Raw genomic sequence first — 17,535 nt, forward strand, 5'->3', positions numbered from 1 at the left:
GGCAGGACCCGGATGTTGCAGGTTGCGTACTCGAAAACATGACATCATCCCTGAAGAGTTGAGGCTTCTGTGACTGCTGCTGCACACAGAGGACATGGACTATACAACACCACGTTATATACAGGGAATCACACTAACAACAACAACAATAACAACAACAACACCACGTTATATACAGAGTCACACTAACAACAACAACAATAACAACAACAACAACACGTTATATACAGAGAATCACACTAACAACAACAATAATAGCAACAACACCAAGTTATATACAGAGAATAACACTAACAACAGAAATAATAATAATAATAATAATAGTTAAGTTATGTACAGAAAGTCACACTAACAACAACAGCAGGAATAATAATTATAATAATTATAATTATAATAATTATAATTATAATAATTATAATTATAATTATAATTGTCAAGTTATATACAGAAAATCCCACTAATAATAACACCAACAACAGCTTATATACAGGAAATCACAAAAATAACAACAACACCAACGATAATAATAACAACAACAGCGACAACAATAATAATAATGATAATAATAATAATACTAACAACAACAACAATTTATATACAGAAAGCCACACTTAAATAATAATAATAATGATAATAAAAATAATAGTATATTTTATTCACAGGGCTGAATTTGCACGTTGAATGGATGTAAGAAATTAAAATGTTTATGTGTCTTACACACAAGAATTGTGGAGTGCAATGCAATGAGGCCTGCTCCCCTTTTTTGCAAAAAGATTACTGGGAAAATCAAGGATTAGATAAAAGCATTTTTATTTTTTTAATGCAAGTTCATTTTTATTAGTGTATTTATATATTTCTTCTAAGTCGGTTGCTGTTTGTTTGGCACTGTTGTGTGATTGTTTGGGTCTTAATGCACCCAGAGAAGTATTACTTCGAATTTCGTTGTATGCATAGCTTACAATGACAATAAAGGCATTCTGTTTTGGGAATGAATAGATAGAAACACATATTATAAGTGCAATTATACAAAGGCAGGGCAAAGTGCATAGAAATGTATAAAAGTTTAATGTGAATATAGATATGGCAACCATTTGGATGTTGTTATGATTCTTACTGGTGAGGCCAAAGCAAGGAACTTTAACTTCATGAGTTCAAGATTCTTAGCTTTATCTAACTATTCTTTATTCTTATTTATCCAGATTTGATATCTCTTGATTAGAAAAACTTAAATTTACAGGACAGTTTGTGACAGTTTGAGCAGTTTGATTTATTTTGTATAAATGAAGAGGAAGGGGACAAATACATTTACATTTCCCAAAATGAGGTATCATACTGCAAAGACATCAATATTGATAGCCTGCCCTGTTCTTTAGTAATTTGTATCCATTGTTTGTTTGTCTTACCATAGTTACAAGTGTGCAAGTTGTTTTTAATTTTAGCAGGGAAGTTTGAATTTAGTTACTAATTCACACAAAAGATATTACAAACACTGAGGACATGACCTACAGGATATGTCCTCAGTGGTGTTTCAACAAGCAATGTCCTTATTGCACAATCTACTCTGAGTTGTTCAGAATTAGAAAATGAACAACATGCACACATCTCTGTTGCACAACCCAATGCGGAACAAAGGACAACGATAAATGCAGTTATGCTCCATAGCATTCACTCATGCAGCGTAGACTTGCACAACCCAAGTGCAAGGTCTACACTGGTAATCAGAGAAAATTCAAATTTGAAATAGCTGCACGGCCTGTTTCGCCAACAAAAGCTTCAAACAAGAGTCAAAATATCTCAAATTACTGTCAACTAGTGGACATTATGATCAACAGACTTTGTGTTTTCGGGTGTAAATATGTCTTTTGTGATGTCAGTGTTGAGGATTCTGCTGTAGAACAAATTGTATCTCTCCTGATACAACTCAGAGGCACACCTTCTTTTTAGCCTCTGTTCATTCACTGGTGACATTTATGAGGCCTCGGTCAAAACAAATATGTCGAGGTGGAACAATGATTTTAATAGTGCACAATTCAAAGAGAACCAACAGGTTTGTGTGTAAACATTATGGTTGAAATGAACAGTTGCCAATGTTGGACTTGGACCTTCACTGCAAAGTGCAAGTCCAACATTGGCACACTGCAAGTTTCTCTCAACTGTTGAGAGAAAAAAAATGAAAGTCGTATAGAACCATCAAGGTGACCTTTATGATCGTTTTAATTGTTTTGTAAAATAAATTAGAAATGGTCTTCACTATATTGATGATCATTTATCTCCATCTTCAGCGGGTGCTTCTTTAATATCTTGAAGCGGATTAGCGCCGTGCTTTAACTCTGAAGGTCTCAGAGCGGAAGTGACGCGGTGTGGTGGAGCCGCAGTGGTTTGTTGTTCTTCTTCTGTGTGGAACTTGGGTCTCTCTCTTCTGACCATGTACTGCTGGCTGGTATCCGCACTGTGTTCCGCACTGTGTGGGTTCGTAGCCCTGTTTCTACTCATCCACCTGTTGGCATTTGTTTTCGGGGATGCAGACTTCACGCTGCTGTGGGCCAGTGTGACAGGGAACAGTCCTGGTGAGCGCAACATTTTAACTTGGTTTATTATTTACATACAGGGAGTGAAGCGGGTTTTGGAATCACAGTGAGTGACAACAGTCTATTGTCATATATATATATATATATATATATATATATATATAATATAATAGACGCACGTTACATGGACGGATACAAACAGTAAGTAGCCATTTAGCTAGTACAGCTATGAGCTCTAAAGTTAGTTGTATTCACTGACAGAATGATTATTACGTTTGGGTTAAGGTGTAATATCATATCATGTATGATATATACTTTATACTATTGTGAAATCACACACACAGACACACACACACATATATACAACATTTATATTTTATACATATTGTATACTGTACCTGCCTCAATCAATCTATCTATCTATCTATCTATCTATCTATCTATCTATGTTGACAATAAGTGTATAGGCATGCATATTTATGATAGATAGATAGATAGATAGATAGATAGATAGATAAGGTTGTATCTATATACACTGTATATTAAATAAATGTGGAGTAAAAACAGAATTGTTTTCTCTTAAACGCAGATGAATTTGAATTAAACATAGCACTTGAGTTTATGACAGTGTCAGTGACAGTGAGCCAGTGTAATATTGAACAAAATAAATGTTTGTTTCTGTGTGAAATGCTGACAGTTGTGTTTTGTGTTAACCAGAGACCAAGTTGAAAGGCCTGGTGGTGTGGATCACTGGAGCTTCCAGTGGTATTGGAGAGGAGCTGGCCCAGCAGCTGGCAAAGTGTGGATCACGACTCATCCTGTCTGCACGACGTGAGGATGAGCTGAACAGGGTCAAACGTTGCTGTTTAGGTGAGAGACGTATTCTTATTTTTTTGGCAAGGTATTGCAGGATCAGTGTAAAAATAAACTGACAAATACTTCATTACACTGCAGGTAGAATATTTTAGATTTTTAGTGATTTTCTTATTTCTTACTGTTAATCTTTTTTCTCAGACCAACAGTCAATTGTCCAATTGGTTTTGTGATCTCACCTGTTTCATTCAGTGTCTAACCTATTTATGACTGAATTTACTTCATCATTCGTTCTTTAAGACAACTCCAGCCTCCAGGATGAAGATATTCTCGTTCTTCCACTTGATTTGTTGGAGAGGACATCGCATGAGGAAAAAGCAAAAGCCGCAATTCAACACTTTGGACACGTGAGGCCACTTCAGTTGCTCTTTTGTCGAAAAATCGATTTGAATTTTCAACAAGAACATTTCTGCTGGATTAGAAGTTCAATTACAATGTTTACGTTAGTTTTCCGTTACATAATAGACATATTGCATAAAGTCTTCACCTCACCTTGATGTTCTCTTTTCGTAATTCAACTTCAAATCCTACCGTTTTCGGGTCTCTGGTCTCTTTGTCTTTTCAGATTGACATCCTAATCAACAATGGCGGCCGAAGCCAGCGCTCCCTGTGCATAGACACCAGTCTTGATGTGTACCAGGTCTTGATGGAGCTCAACTTCCTGGGCACGGTCTCCATCACCAAGCAGGTGCTGCCTGAGATGACACGGCGAGGAACTGGGAGCATTGTGACCGTCAGCAGTTTGGCTGGCCTCGCTGGGGTGCCCCTGTCAACTGGATACTGTGCCAGCAAACATGCTCTTCAGGTGAGGGGAACAAAAATAGCAGTGTGGTTTGTGTTTGTGCTTCGACTGTCTCACAGAGGAGCATGTCTGGTTCATCTGGATCTGCCTTACTGTGTAATACCTCAGTCTATAATGCAAGTGAAGACATGTATGAATGAACACTCTTGTTGATATTAACTTTATTGTCCACAGGGTCTTTTTAATTCCCTTCGAACTGAACTGTCTGACTATCCAAACATACTCATCAGCTCAGTGTGTCCAGGGCCTGTGCAGTCACAGATTGTCCAAAATGCCTTCACAGAGGAGCTGAACAAGGTACTGCTTTTCATTTCTTAACATAAAATAATCCAGTCTTTTAGCCATGTTTGATCTGTTTGATGTGACAGATGCTATTGCAGGTGTTTGGTCTCAGTAAAAAAAAGAATTTCTTCTATTACATAAGCCTCTGGCCACAGCTGGTAAGCAGGAACACAAGATGCCGACAAGTCGCTGTGTGCGTTTAATGCTGGTGGGAATTGCCAACGGGGTCAAGGAAATGTGGATCGCACAGCAGCCCTTCCTCCTGTTTTACTACGTCTGGCAGTACGCTCCCACATTGGCGTGGTTCATAACTGACGTGCTGGGCAGGAAAAGGGTGCAGAATTTCAAAGCTGGTGTGGTAGGTACATAATAAATAACTTTTGAGAAATCTACATGTACAATATTACTGTGATGCAAATCAAGCTTATTATCAAAGTGGTTTACCTGGTATAACACTGAGAAAAAACAAATATCACCATTTTGTCTGACAGTTACCTCCGCCAAGTCAGTCTGTTTATTTGTTTGTCACGTCCTGCACATCCTTATAACTGCTAGAATAACGTGCACATCCTTATAACTGCTAGAAGACGACTTTTACTTGACTCGCTCGCTATTTTAAGTGTTTCAGAAACATAGCAACCCTACCTTTAAGGGGACTGTTATGTCTTGGCGGAGGTTTGCCCTCCACTGAGTGACATTCTAGGGTCTTTAGTTTTTTTTGGCAAGAAAGCAAATAAATGCATTTCCCAAACTTTAAAACTATCGCTTAAAGGTTCGGTGGAGCGATGCTGGGAGTCTGCTTAGGTCATTAAACTCAATATACTTGAAAGATTTGTAAATTTGTTCCATTTTAACCGCCGAAACAACACCGGAGACATGAAGCCACGTGATCAAAAAGTCCTTGGAACAGATTTGATCAGCCAAAACAAATCATTCCCTGCACCACTGAAAAATAATTTTCTATATTCAAGATGCAGGTCCATTAAACGGTCAGTCAGTTAAAAAGGCTTCACTTTACTCAGGAGCCATCAGAAAGTGCTCACATCTGAGAGGATCAGTTTGTGGTTTCTGTGTGCTCGGCCTTGCTGCTGCGTCCTGTAAGATTGACCTTCCTCCAATTAAACTGGGACCGGGGGATTCTCACAGTGTGAACGCACTGAAAGCACTTGAATAAAGCAGAGCGTGGCAGACACAAAGCAGAGCTGTCTCTTAGCAGCTGGGGGGGCTCAGCTGTTGCTGACCTTGCTTGGGTCTAAAGAGAAGACGGTGGCCAGGGTATGACAGTGAACAAGACTACTCCCCCCCCCTGGTGTTGACTGACAGACTGACCAGTGTGTCTGGTGGCCTCTGCTGGACAGTGAGAGCTGAGGGCCATGGAGAAAGGTCATCTTCCAACCGGCTAGACTTGAGAGCGTCACATGCTTTTGCTTCAGTAGGACAAAAATAAAAGTGCGATGTGGTGTCCACCTAAGAAACGAAAGGGTCAAACCCCTGATCACCACACATCTCACCAGGATCCTGTGTTCAGAAACACATTTCATTCTCAAGTAAAAACCTAGCATTGCACGAGAGCAAATTCCTCCGCCAAGGCCCAACAGTCCCATTATGGAACCACATTTAAATTCACTAGATTACTCTCATTAATATCAGTCCTCTAAACATGACATATTTTTTTCCATCAAGATCCATGAATTATTCTCTTAGAAATCGAGGACAATGTTGAAAAACTAAAAATCCACCCCCTGATTTGGATCTGCAGCAAAATGTAACTGGTTCTTCCCTGACCCATATTACATCCTTCCACCAAATTGTGTGGTGATCCGTCCAGGAGTCTTTGCCTAATCCTGCTAACTAACAGACAGATAAAAACTAAAACATGGCCATAACCTCCTTGGTGGAAGTAATAAAGATGACATTTTGATTTCATTCACAAACACCAGTGTTAACAGCTACTTCTTTTTTTGCAGGATGCAGACTCTGGATACTTTGGTAAACCCAAGAGGTCCTGATAGTCATAGTGAAGTGGAAACGTGTTTGATGCATGTTTGACTGATGTGTTCTCCTGCTCAGTTTTAGGGTTTTTATCTTCATTTTGGTGGGAAACAAGGGAACTAGAAAATCTTGTATTTACATGTCCTGATAATGTGTATGTAACCATATAACCATATGTAAGAATGACAAAGTTATCCGGTGTGATTGGCCAATAAAATTCAGTTTTGATAGTTTTCAGCCTCTGCCAAGCTATTTTATTATAAGTATATACAGTTAAACATATAAAAAAACAACAATATGTACAAGAGACTGTGGACATTTTCATAGAATTCTTCATTCTAGACTGTAAACAAGTGAATTGTAAACAAAACAAGAGCACTAAACACCTTACACATACAGCAAGACATAGCCAAGGCACATCCTTGATATTTTTTTAACAAAACTTTAGAATTGTCCCTTTTTTTGTGGAACGAGGAGGGGAAATCACCTGAAAACTGAAATCTATAAAGTACAATAAAACCAGAGGTATTCCACAGGCGTCTCTCAGGGGAGGGGGTGGGTCATTTTTAAACTTCTTCACAACCATTAACATGAAAAAAAACACAAAAACATATGTGCTTCAGTGGAAACCTGTCAATGATCAAAACATTCAAGATACAAATGTTTGAAGGGAGTTTATCTTAACGTGCTGTTCTGTGAAATCGTCCACATCGTCAGTTAAAGTCTGGTCACAAGATTTTGTAAAAAGAGAACAGTGGTGACGCCACGGCTTCTTCCTCTGTGGTTCAGGAAGTGAAGCACCAAAAATTATTTTTATTAAAGTTGAAAAACAACAAAGTTTCCCACACAGACATCACTCTTCTGAACTCAAGAGTCAACAGTTTTAAAACTAAAACTCTAAAACCATTTGAATTCTTCTCTTGATTTTGCTATAGTTTCCACATAAACTTCCTAATAATCATTACCTTTGGAAATAGAGGTCTTGCTGTGAGACTGACTGAAAAGCAGCCCCTTCCCACTTCAGAGTATGTTCTTATGTTCAGAGGCAGGGGAAGTGGAGGGGGGCTGAGGAGTAAATGGGATACCCTAAAGGGGGATCGGCTGCCTGAACAGTTAAGTTTCTGAGCATGAAGGGGTGAGCCTGGATGCTGTAACGCTCCTCGTCGTCATTGGTGGCATAGAGGAGCTCCCAGGAAAGGTTTGCCCACTGGCCTCGTACCCCCTCTCCGTTCAGACGGCCCACCTGCACCAGCTGCTCCTGCAGGGACAGGACTCGTCCTGTGTAGGTACCCTGTGGACATGGAATAGTAATGGTAAATGGTCTGTATTTATATAGAGTTTTTTTAGTCTTGATGACTACTCACACAGCACTTAACAGAACAGTTTAGCCATTTATCCATTCACACACACATTCACACAGTGCATCTGTGTGCAGCACGTTCTCTGTCACACACCACTCACACACTGCTGGCACTGCAGTCAGGGGCTATTTGGGGAGTCATTGTTTTGCCCAAGGACACATCGGCATGCAAAGTGCAATAGCACGGGATTGAACCGCCAAACCACCGACCCTCTGGTTAATGCACAAGCCGCTTTAACTCATGAGCCACAGCCACCCACACATGGACATACACATGCAGAAACATACATACAAACAAATGTAAAAACATATTTCACTGAGATGGCCTCTGAATAGGTAAGGATCTCAACAAGTGTATTATATTATGTATGTTGATAATATACATTTTGCAGCCTAAATTGAATGTGAAGAAGGGCTTGTCTGTGTAATCACCATAGCTAGGTCATGTCCTAGAGAGAATAGGAAGGGTTTCTCCTGAAGGACACTGTCGTGCCAGCCTTTTTCTGTCACCAGGCCAATGTACCAATCCCTTTCATATTCCTCCAAGGTGCTGAACAATTCATCCAGGGACTCCATGGGCCCCAGGCTTGCTTGATCAAACAGCAGCTTGAAACTGAACCTGAAAGCAAATAAAAACAGGCAGACTTTAGGAAATATGGCTCCAGTGATCATAACAGAAAACATTAGCTTAATATGCATTTTACCTGAAAGCCTGAAGAGAGAGCTGATAAAGCTCTTTACTTGAAGAGAGCCACTCCAGTCCTTCTGTCCATGGCACATCTCCACAGTAGAGCCTGTAGACGTAACTGGGACTGGTGAAGGCCGACTCTGCCCCCAGTGAGATGAGACAGGAGAGTGCGACTTGAGCGTGCAGTTCTTTCAAAGCTTCATCCTCCTTCAGGGCTTTGGTCATGTCCTCTGAGCTCTCGCCCTGCACAGCAGGCCCGAAGCGCCCCAGGGTAAACCGAAACCAGTCCTCTGGAAACAAAGGCCTGAGCTGCAGCAGGCGGGATGGTAGCAGCGGTGCAGTCCTCCACCCTGTCGGTAGGTTGAAAACCTCTGACTGAGGGCAGCTGAAGTTCAGATGAGGGACTGAGTTGGGACTCTCTCTGAACACCTCTGTGTTCCGGCCTCTATCCACAGCTGGCATCCCGATGCCCAGTCCCAGAGGCTGCAGAGGCTGCAAGGCAGAGAGAGCCATGTTTTCAAAGAGACTCCCCATCTCCACAGAGCCCGGCAGAGACGCCCCTGTCTGCAGCGCCGTGAGTCCAGGCTGAGCTTCTGCAGTCACTAAAGCCACCGTCCGCCTGGCCTGTTGAGGTCCAAATAAATCATCCTCATCTGACCAATCACCAAGGGAGGTCAAGCTGGAGCTGTCTTGTCTAAACCTGAGAGAAGACACGTTTGATTCAACCACGACAGCCTCAGGTGGTTGGTTGCAGGTAGTGTGGGCCAGCTGAGAAGACTGGGACTTCCTGCCTCCAACCCCTGGCCCGTCGTCGCTGCTCCACAGGAACCCTTTGTGCTTCTGAACACAGTATCGAAGGAGCAACCAGACCAACACTTTGAGAAAGTCATCTTGAAGTTTCCTCAAGTTGTCATGAGAATCAATGATGCCGGAGAGCACATTCCGGGCATCGGAGTAGACTCGAACTGCGAGGGCGGCACAAGGGGTGAGGGCGTTCCCCCAGTGCAGGTTAAATCCCTGAGTGAAGCCGAGCCTCTCGGGCCGCTCAAAAGCCGCCTCGAACACCTCATCCACCCTCCGTGCCTCCACTGTGTGACAAGATGTCTCCTGCAACTCCAGACCCTGTACCAAAATACAACACATTATTTGATCTTCTTGTAAATGGCTGAACTGATGCTTAATAGAAAAAAAGCTGCTTTCAGACATGCACTGAACTCCGGATAATCTCCTGACATTCCCCAGTCAGTGTCAGAGTCAGAGGCTCTGGAAATTCTCCTGAGTTTCTAATGTATAATATGATATATAATGTCTGTCTGAGCTCAGGTGAACCCCGCCAGAGTTCTCTGTGTTGTTGTGAACACACTGACCAGAGAATGAAAGATAAATTCCAGAGAAAACCCAGACTCAATTGTGCAGGAATTCTCCGGAGTACACGTCTGTTAGTGGCTAAAGAGCAAGATACAGTACCTTAATGTTGACTGTACAGTAGCCGTATCCTCTCTCCAGGATCATTATCCAAACCATACGGTCCTGAAAGCGGCCGAGGAAATGAGAGCCTGGGGCTAAAGAACCTACAGACAGGGAGAAAAATAATCAGTCATCCATGTGTCTAACATGCTGGAGATGCGATTTGTAAATTGAGGGCAATGAGGAAGGGAACACAGAACATATACATCATGCAACAAACAGACAGTCTCGCCGCGCATCCCTTTCATTTTGCATCAGCCGTGCGTCCCTCTGCTGACTATGTGGATCACATGGCTGCTGGATGAGCTGCAGAAAGACATGTACCATCGCAGTAGTACAGGAAGGTCATGATACTATTTTAACTGGCTGACTGCACAGAGATCTAAATATGAAATCTTTTCCTGGCCTTAGCTTTCCATTAGTCTCTAGAACTTCACTCTTTTTATACAATGTGAGCTTTTCATTCAGAGGCAGAAGACAGTGGGCAGATGTTTATTTCAACACAGATGAAAACCAGTGGCAAGGTGATGGGAGAGTTTTTTTTTTAGTAGTTGAGTAGTGTCTGGTTGGCTCAAGGATAATGTTATGTCCCATCATGACATCTCAGATTAAACCCAGCCGCTACCTCATGATGGGAAGTGACACGCTGGGCAGACTCCCTTCCTGGTCACTGCTCCCCAGCCCCCAGTGTGAGTGAAGCAAAAGAACACTACAAACCGCCATCGTTAGACTGCCAGTATCAACTTAACAGGCGCTTATTTTGAATTATACATAACAGCTATAGCACCCCGAGCACAAAAAAAAAACAGTAAGACAGAGTGATGACATCACCTCAGTGGTTTTGTTCAGTTTGAACTCATCAGTCCATAAATAATGATTCTCTACTTGCACTGTTTTTTTTTTCTCCTGCCCCCTCCCGATCGAGCGCAGGACAAAATCCTAGCAGCAGCTCCGTTTGGCCTAAGAGTATTATGCGGTTAATGGTGTGGAAACATTTGGATGTAATGAATACAGATCAGAGCTTTTTTTTTTTGGGTCACTTCACAGAAGCTCAACTGGATCATGCGAGCTCGCATTACTGCCAGCAACTCCGAAGAGCTGCTCGCAACAAAATTCCTCTTACTATTAAACCATATGAGGGGATGCTTCAGTGCTCTGTGATCTGCATACAGACCCGACTTGACCCATGGGAGAGGTCAGTCACTGCAAACATAGCACAAGTCAAAACACACTGAAGTAAAAAAATAAATAATAAAAAACACAAACTTGTGTGTATAAAAAATTTAAGCCACACTGAATAATATATTTTATTCAACGTATAGTTCTTGAGCCAATTAATCCAATTGAATGGCTAATTAGGAGGTTGTGTTTTCATCTGGTGTTTTTTGTTTGTCAGTTACCAGAATTACGCAAAAACTACTTGAGAGATAACCAGGAAACTTGGAGGAGTGCGGATCGGGGAAGAACCCATTACATTTTGATGCCGATACAGATCAGGGGCAGATCCAGGATTTTTTACTTTCTTCAACGTTGCAAAGTAAGGCGTTTTTCGGCATATTCATTGATTTCTCCGAGAAAAATGTATGGATCTTGATGGGAAAATTTCTGACATATTTAGGGGGTTGGTATCAATGAGTGTGTACATTTTGGTGTGGATGCAAATAAAAATACAGATCAAGTGGATTTAAATGTGGTTTCAGAAGGGGACTGTTGGGAGGTATGCGCTCTTCTGAGTGCCATTCTAGTTAATTAAATGTAATGACCAATTCCAAATATTTTTATCATGGATTAATATATTTTGTCATTTAGTGAGAATATGAAACGATGCAAGCTAAAAAAATGTAATTACTAAGTATGCCTGTACAATGTGCACTATAATAGAATATTCAGACATTTACAAATCTAACAAATGCTAAAATAGTGAAAATCATTTACTTGTAACATTTGAAAAGGATGAAAAAATGAAGTCACAAAAGACAGGAGCGATTTCAAGCATGCACAACTAACCCAGTGACCCTCTCGCAAAGGCTGTCCTCAGAGCTGAGGCCAGACTACCGCTCATCTGCTGGTAGAAGATAGAGTCCGTGCAGGGACAGGCCGTACCCACAGGCCCTGGCCAACTGCGCTGAGGCCTTGGGAAGCCCACCAGGAAGATGGGCAGGGTGAAGAGGGGCAGCAGAGGGGCAGAGAGCAGGGCAGAGAGCGCCACCACTGCCAGCAGCAGCGGGCACAGAGAGGCGTTCAGAGCCAAGAGAGTTCCGGCCGACTGACGGCGCTGCTTCTTCTCTGTCCAAGACGTCACCAACACAGTCAGGGTGAACTTAAGCTTGGCCAGGAACTGGGTCAGTCTGTCAATCACAAGGCCCACCTGAATCACAAACACAGAGGCAAACATGCGGAGTATATTTAATTGATTTGTGTGCTTCAATAACTTTATTTATTTTAATTTGTGTACTTTTGTTGTATTACTCATATTTGAATAAATTGACTGAAACACATTTCAATGTTACTATATTGACCTCAGTAAGAAGCATAATAACAATTGTAAGTGAATTAACATTTCTCTAGTGAGTGATAACAAAAACTGAACACAAATTCCAGAGTTTGAGATCTTTTGTATTGGAATACATTAAATTGTACCAGTGTATTGTTAGGTTGTTTTTTAAACACAGTTCTGAATTTAGCTTAAGGAATATGTAGCAAAACAGGGGGAAAGATGGGATCATTGCCCCCATTTCATTATATTTACATTTAGAAAACATTTATAACCATTATGTTCTAAATAGTAAAGACTAATATTGTTAAAGTTCAGAACTGAAGTATCTCATGTACTGTCAACAGGTCAGTGAGCCTTGCACAGCTCTAGACGTGTAAGCATTGTCTGAGTCAGATTTAAGCCTGTGCAGATGTTATAATGTAAAGGGAAGCAGCAGTAAGGGACAAATCAATGTCAATGTCAATCTCACCAGAAGAAGCTGAACTCCGGTTCCCAGGTTGTCCCACCCCGGCAGCACTTTGTTTCCAGCTGCAAGCCGCACCAGGACCACCACCACCATTTGGAGCAGAGCGTCTTCTGAGCTCTGCCACAACTGCACAGAGGCACAAAAGGAACAAAACTTAAGTGAAATTAATCACACAGGAAGACAAAAGGACATGTGGTGTCTGGGGTTGCTACAAAAAATGACTTTATAGTCGTAAATATTTTCTGCATGTTTTGTTCACGCTGATAGTTAAGGCCGTGAGCGAGAGTGAGCGTATTCGTACCACTCTGAAGGCTCGTGCGAATCCCACACTGAGGGACGCCCTGTGGAGCAGCTGCAGAGATTTGTCCATAGACAAGAAAGCAACCATGGCAAACGGAGACACTATGAAGTGAAACACAGAAAATACAGGGTCAAAAACACATTCACATACAGAGCACTGGTGTTTTCACACCTGAGAACTATGTTAGGATTGGAATCTCAGACTTAAAATACACATTACAACAAGCTCACCAAGATAAAGAAGGACTCTTCTGATTGCTGCAGCGATGTATAATCCTCTGTTCCTCTGCTTAAAAGTCTGTACACTGGACATCCCCTTTGGGTACAGGGGATTGAGGAACACTCCTCCAAATACATAGGCCCCCTGGATCTCTCTGAGAGCCCAGCAGAGGCAGAAGAGTATGAGGAGTAGGTAGCTGACAAGAGCCTGGGGTCCTGTGACCAAGCTCTGGGACTGAGCTGAACCGAGGAAGTGATGTAACAGCCCGGCCTCTGCCATTGCCACCAGTAGCAGGCTCAAATATAGCAGCAGCTCCCTGCAGCCCAGATTCCAGCCAAAAGAACTGGGAGGAGGAGGTGGCGACCCCCCTCTGCGAAATCCACGGTCGCCGAAGGCTGCCCGGGGCCCCCGGCAGAGGGTGCCGACCTGGCTGAGGTCCAAGCTCAGCAAAAATCCCGCAGAGATGGAGAAGAGAACCACACCCAGTGTTGATGGGATGAAGTAATTACACACAGCTACGCTGGCGGATACACCAAACATCAGCAGCAGCCTGTGGGACAGCACACACAGTCAGCACCAATGATACACAGGCGAGTGTCACACTTGTCACTTCACTGGGACAATTACAGTCTGATGTGGACGAGTTTCTCACATAACATGAGCAGGAGTTGATGGCATTAAAAACGTGTTCTGGTTAAACTGATGCTGTGGAGGATTTCAGACAAACCAGCATTTTATCTGATAAAATAATATGTATGAAATTCAAGGTGAAATAATTAACATAGATACAATTCAGTGTAGTGTTACAGCTGTTGTGGCACCAGAATTTCAACAGACAATTACATATGGAAACCTAACTGATTTAAATCTATACATTTGCACATATACAAAATAGAGTTTTACATATATGAAATGATGAATGCAAAGAAGAGGAGACTTTATCTTAAAACACAGGCACATGACTGTGGTGTTGATGACAAACATATTTTGTTCCTTGTTGTGGCTTGATGCTTCCAGATTTTTTACTTGAATTTTCTTGCTCTCAGCACGGCCATAAAAAAAAGCTTTTCTTAATACCAGTGGATCGCTCAAATTTAGCTCGAAGCTTACTGCTCTTGTTTATACCTGAGGTTGCTAGACATGGGGGAGCCTCCAAAGCCAAGCACAAGCGCCTGCTCCATGCCCCAGAGGAGCAGGGCATCCAGGGGAGGCAGTATACCCAGAGCCCACAGCAGAGGTAGGAAGAGGAACAGCACATGGAGAACCTGACTGGCGAGATGGAGCTCAGGTGCAGAGCCTGAGAATCTGAGTCACAGCAAGATATAGAGATTTATTATTACAGCAAGAATTATGTGAAATAAAACTGTATTTTCTCAGTTAATCAGACAACTTTGTTGCTTTTGCTCACCTGTCAGCAAGGTCCACAGCGATGAAAATAAAAATGTACAGGGGCCGGGTGAGCGGGGTAACTTCATAAGTGTCCTGTGCGTGGAAAGTGGCCGTCTCTGTGGCCGTATTTACAATGAGGGAATACTCAGCTATACACAATGTCACCCAACTCAGTACAAAGACTACCAGGGACACACCAATGCTGCTGTAGAGAGCACTCAGTCTGCCAAGGAACACGTACCATGTTCCAAAGCCACAGAGCAACCCAGCTAGGACTGAATGCAACACTACATTCAGCCCAAACCTCTTCCCAGGAGCGATGAAACGGACCGTCTCTGGGCTGACACAGTGGGTGAATTCCACTTCCTCTTCATCAACCAGGATGTTTGGCGCACCGAGTCTTTCCACCGTGCCGCTTCTGTGAGCTGCATACAATGCCAGGGCCTGGACACCCGCTGCAGCCCCGAACATGAGCATACCAGAGAGCACGGCGGCATGGAGCTCCTGAAGCAGCTGCAGCTGGCAGAGCAGAGTGCCAACACCTCCAAAGAGCCATGGCGTCAAGAACAAGACTGCCTGGTTGACGTAGACATATGGCGGGGCGCAGTAACCCAACTTGAAGCGTGGACCCCCCAACAATGTCTGGGGGAAGCGCTTCCAGAAGAACTCTTGCTTGTACTCATTAAGAAGGGGCACATCTGGCCCCATTCTGACCATTCCCAAAGGGGCAGAGGGTCATCTCCACGCCGCTGAATGAGGGTTTCCATTCATCGTCCCAGACACAAGGACGCGTTCTGCAATGAAGCACACCTGAAGTTAGGTAATGTTTAAGAGTAGGCTTAAAACTTTCCTTTTTGATAAAGCTTATAGTTAGTGCTGGCTCAGGTCTGTCTTAGATCAGCCCCTTAGTTATGCTGCTACAAACTTAGATTGACACATGAGCTTCTCTTTCCTCCTCTCCCTCTTCATCACATTAATATCTCATCAATACATCCCTGGAGTGCTCATGCTTTATAGTTACAGATCCAGGATAGCGGATGCGGCAACATCATGGAACTGTGGTAGCTGATCGTGGATGGTGATTACGACTAGATTGCTGAGATACACAATATGGTACTCACGTATACTACTATCACTGACAATACCTCTATCATTACAATTGTCACAGCTGCTCTCTTCATCTCTGCCAGACATTTTATTATGTATAAACCCCACACATATATGTTGACACTGTCTTTTCTCATGAATGTTGTAAAAATCTTAATTTGTTGATGTGCTACACGCGACATCTATATCACTTCTGTGCATCCTGGGAGAGGGATCACTCACTTGCGACTCTCTCTGAGGTTTCTACATTTTAATCACCTGTTAAATGTTTTTTGGGTAGTTTTACCTGTCTCTTGCTGAGGGTTAAGAAGAGAGGATATTGCACCTTGTTAAGCCCTATGAACCAAATTGTGGTTTGTGAATATGCACCATATAAATACAATTTGATTGACAGAGTAGAGATGCAGTAGAGAACCCAACACATTAACAACGTTATATCTGCAATACACTTTCAACTACTTAATTTCTGAGATGACATTTTAACCCAGAGCAAATGACACCTCTTACTGCTATAATACTATAATTAGAACAATTTTAAAAGACATTTATTTACAGGACAGGACAAACGTGTGAAAAGCCTCATTCTAGTAATGACGGCGATTATCTCTCCATCAATTGTCAGTGTGAAAATACTGGATCTCTTCATCAGAGCCACACTTTCACAAGATCTGTTGTGGAAATCTTCGCCCATACAACGAGACTCCATTAAATGAGGTTGTAATAGCACAGGCGCCATTAATGGTCTTTAAATTGTGATATGTATATTGGCACAAACAAAGAGACACAGGACCAGGAGCAACACCCACTGAGTTGCCATGAAAACACAGCACTGGATGCGCTAACCTGGGCTAACCTGCTGAAGCTAGTGGCCTGACATTTCGAGACTAGCCTAGAAAAAACAACAAATCAAGTGATTAAGTTAAACGATCATTGTTTTCAGTAGCGAGTCTGCTGTTTTCTCTTTGCCCAAGCTAGCTCTGTTATTGTTCGCTAGCCAGTAGGAATGATACTTGACTGCCCGTTAGCTTGCTACCACTAACAGCTACAGAACAGCGTGTTGTGGACCGTCAGTGTCTCCGGTGGGAGATACACTTACCGTCAGCGGCAGGACACTCAGCCGCAACTTCACTTTGTCTGATATTTGACAATGTAAGTGGCGCCGAGGGGGAAACGGGCAGGAATCGGCCAGCTCCGACATTAGCAGCTAGCTAGCCGCTGGAGAGCCGAGCGACATCGGCATGACACAGAGACAGACCGCGACCAATGAGAGGGGAGAGGAGAGGAGAGCGAGCCCTCTGATTGGTCTGTGCCGTAAACACCCCGCCCCTACACGGCAAGCCCCGCCCCTACGACACACACGCACCTACGTCATAAATGATACAAAGAACAACACGAATCAGTTTGTTGTGTGTTTGGAGTTGAGGAACAAGCAAACACACACACGCACTCACACACACACACAGTTGGTTTAATGCCTCAAAGATTCATATAAGTGTGAATGAGTTAAATGATTAAATGCCACAACTGTCGATTTATATGATTATTTTTCTATTATCTCTACTAT

The 17,535-nt window shown here is 42.6% G+C and overlaps 2 protein-coding genes across 5 annotated transcripts; one reads left to right on the forward strand and one right to left on the reverse strand.

Moving 5' to 3' along the window:
• Positions 1-2,349: 2,349 nt before the first annotated feature.
• Positions 2,350-6,710, forward strand: dhrs7 (dehydrogenase/reductase (SDR family) member 7). 2 transcript variants are annotated; one of them, XM_034576309.1, is made up of 8 exons: positions 2,356-2,567; positions 3,246-3,398; positions 3,642-3,748; positions 3,967-4,206; positions 4,378-4,500; positions 4,628-4,843; positions 6,453-6,527; positions 6,562-6,710. In XM_034576309.1, the coding sequence occupies exons 1-7, from the start codon at positions 2,426-2,428 to the stop codon at positions 6,492-6,494; spliced, it is 1,023 nt and encodes a 340-aa protein (XP_034432200.1). In that variant the 5' UTR covers positions 2,356-2,425; the 3' UTR covers positions 6,495-6,527; positions 6,562-6,710. The 2 variants fall into 2 exon arrangements, with proteins under 2 accessions (XP_034432199.1, XP_034432200.1); XM_034576308.1 differs by having other exon boundaries at positions 2,350-2,567; positions 6,453-6,710.
• On the reverse strand, positions 6,570-17,240 carry pcnx4 (pecanex 4). 3 transcript variants are annotated; one of them, XR_004612723.1, is made up of 12 exons: positions 17,065-17,239; positions 14,884-15,655; positions 14,601-14,780; positions 13,487-14,025; positions 13,257-13,357; positions 12,959-13,081; positions 12,000-12,360; positions 9,993-10,096; positions 8,542-9,647; positions 8,270-8,456; positions 7,440-7,768; positions 6,570-7,392 (listed from the first exon to the last, which is right to left on the reverse strand). XR_004612723.1 is itself a non-coding variant. In XM_034576307.1 (11 exons), the coding sequence occupies exons 2-11, from the start codon at positions 15,579-15,581 to the stop codon at positions 7,517-7,519; spliced, it is 3,651 nt and encodes a 1,216-aa protein (XP_034432198.1). In that variant the 5' UTR covers positions 15,582-15,658; positions 17,068-17,240; the 3' UTR covers positions 6,570-7,516. The 3 variants fall into 3 exon arrangements, 2 of the variants coding, with proteins under 2 accessions (XP_034432198.1, XP_034432197.1); XM_034576307.1 differs by having other exon boundaries at positions 6,570-7,768; positions 14,884-15,658; positions 17,068-17,240; XM_034576306.1 differs by having other exon boundaries at positions 6,570-7,768.
• Positions 17,241-17,535: the final 295 nt, after the last annotated feature.

This window comes from Hippoglossus hippoglossus, chromosome 22, assembly GCF_009819705.1.
Source record: "Hippoglossus hippoglossus isolate fHipHip1 chromosome 22, fHipHip1.pri, whole genome shotgun sequence".
NCBI lineage: Eukaryota > Metazoa > Chordata > Actinopteri > Pleuronectiformes > Pleuronectidae > Hippoglossus > Hippoglossus hippoglossus.

Coding starts and splice junctions, on each gene's coding strand:
- dhrs7 (XM_034576308.1), top strand. CDS start 2,426: ATGTACTGCTGGCTGGTATCCGCACTGTGTTCCGCACTGTGTGGGTTC. Junction 3,399..3,641: donor GGTCAAACGTTGCTGTTTAG/GTGAGAGACGTA, acceptor TCGTTCTTTAAG/ACAACTCCAGCCTCCAGGAT. Junction 4,501..4,627: donor TCACAGAGGAGCTGAACAAG/GTACTGCTTTTC, acceptor CTATTACATAAG/CCTCTGGCCACAGCTGGTAA.
- pcnx4 (XM_034576307.1), bottom strand. CDS start 15,581: ATGGTCAGAATGGGGCCAGATGTGCCCCTTCTTAATGAGTACAAGCAA. Junction 14,026..14,600: donor CCCATGTCTAGCAACCTCAG/GTATAAACAAGA, acceptor GCTGTCCCACAG/GCTGCTGCTGATGTTTGGTG. Junction 8,457..8,541: donor CTCTCTCTTCAGGCTTTCAG/GTAAAATGCATA, acceptor ATTTGCTTTCAG/GTTCAGTTTCAAGCTGCTGT.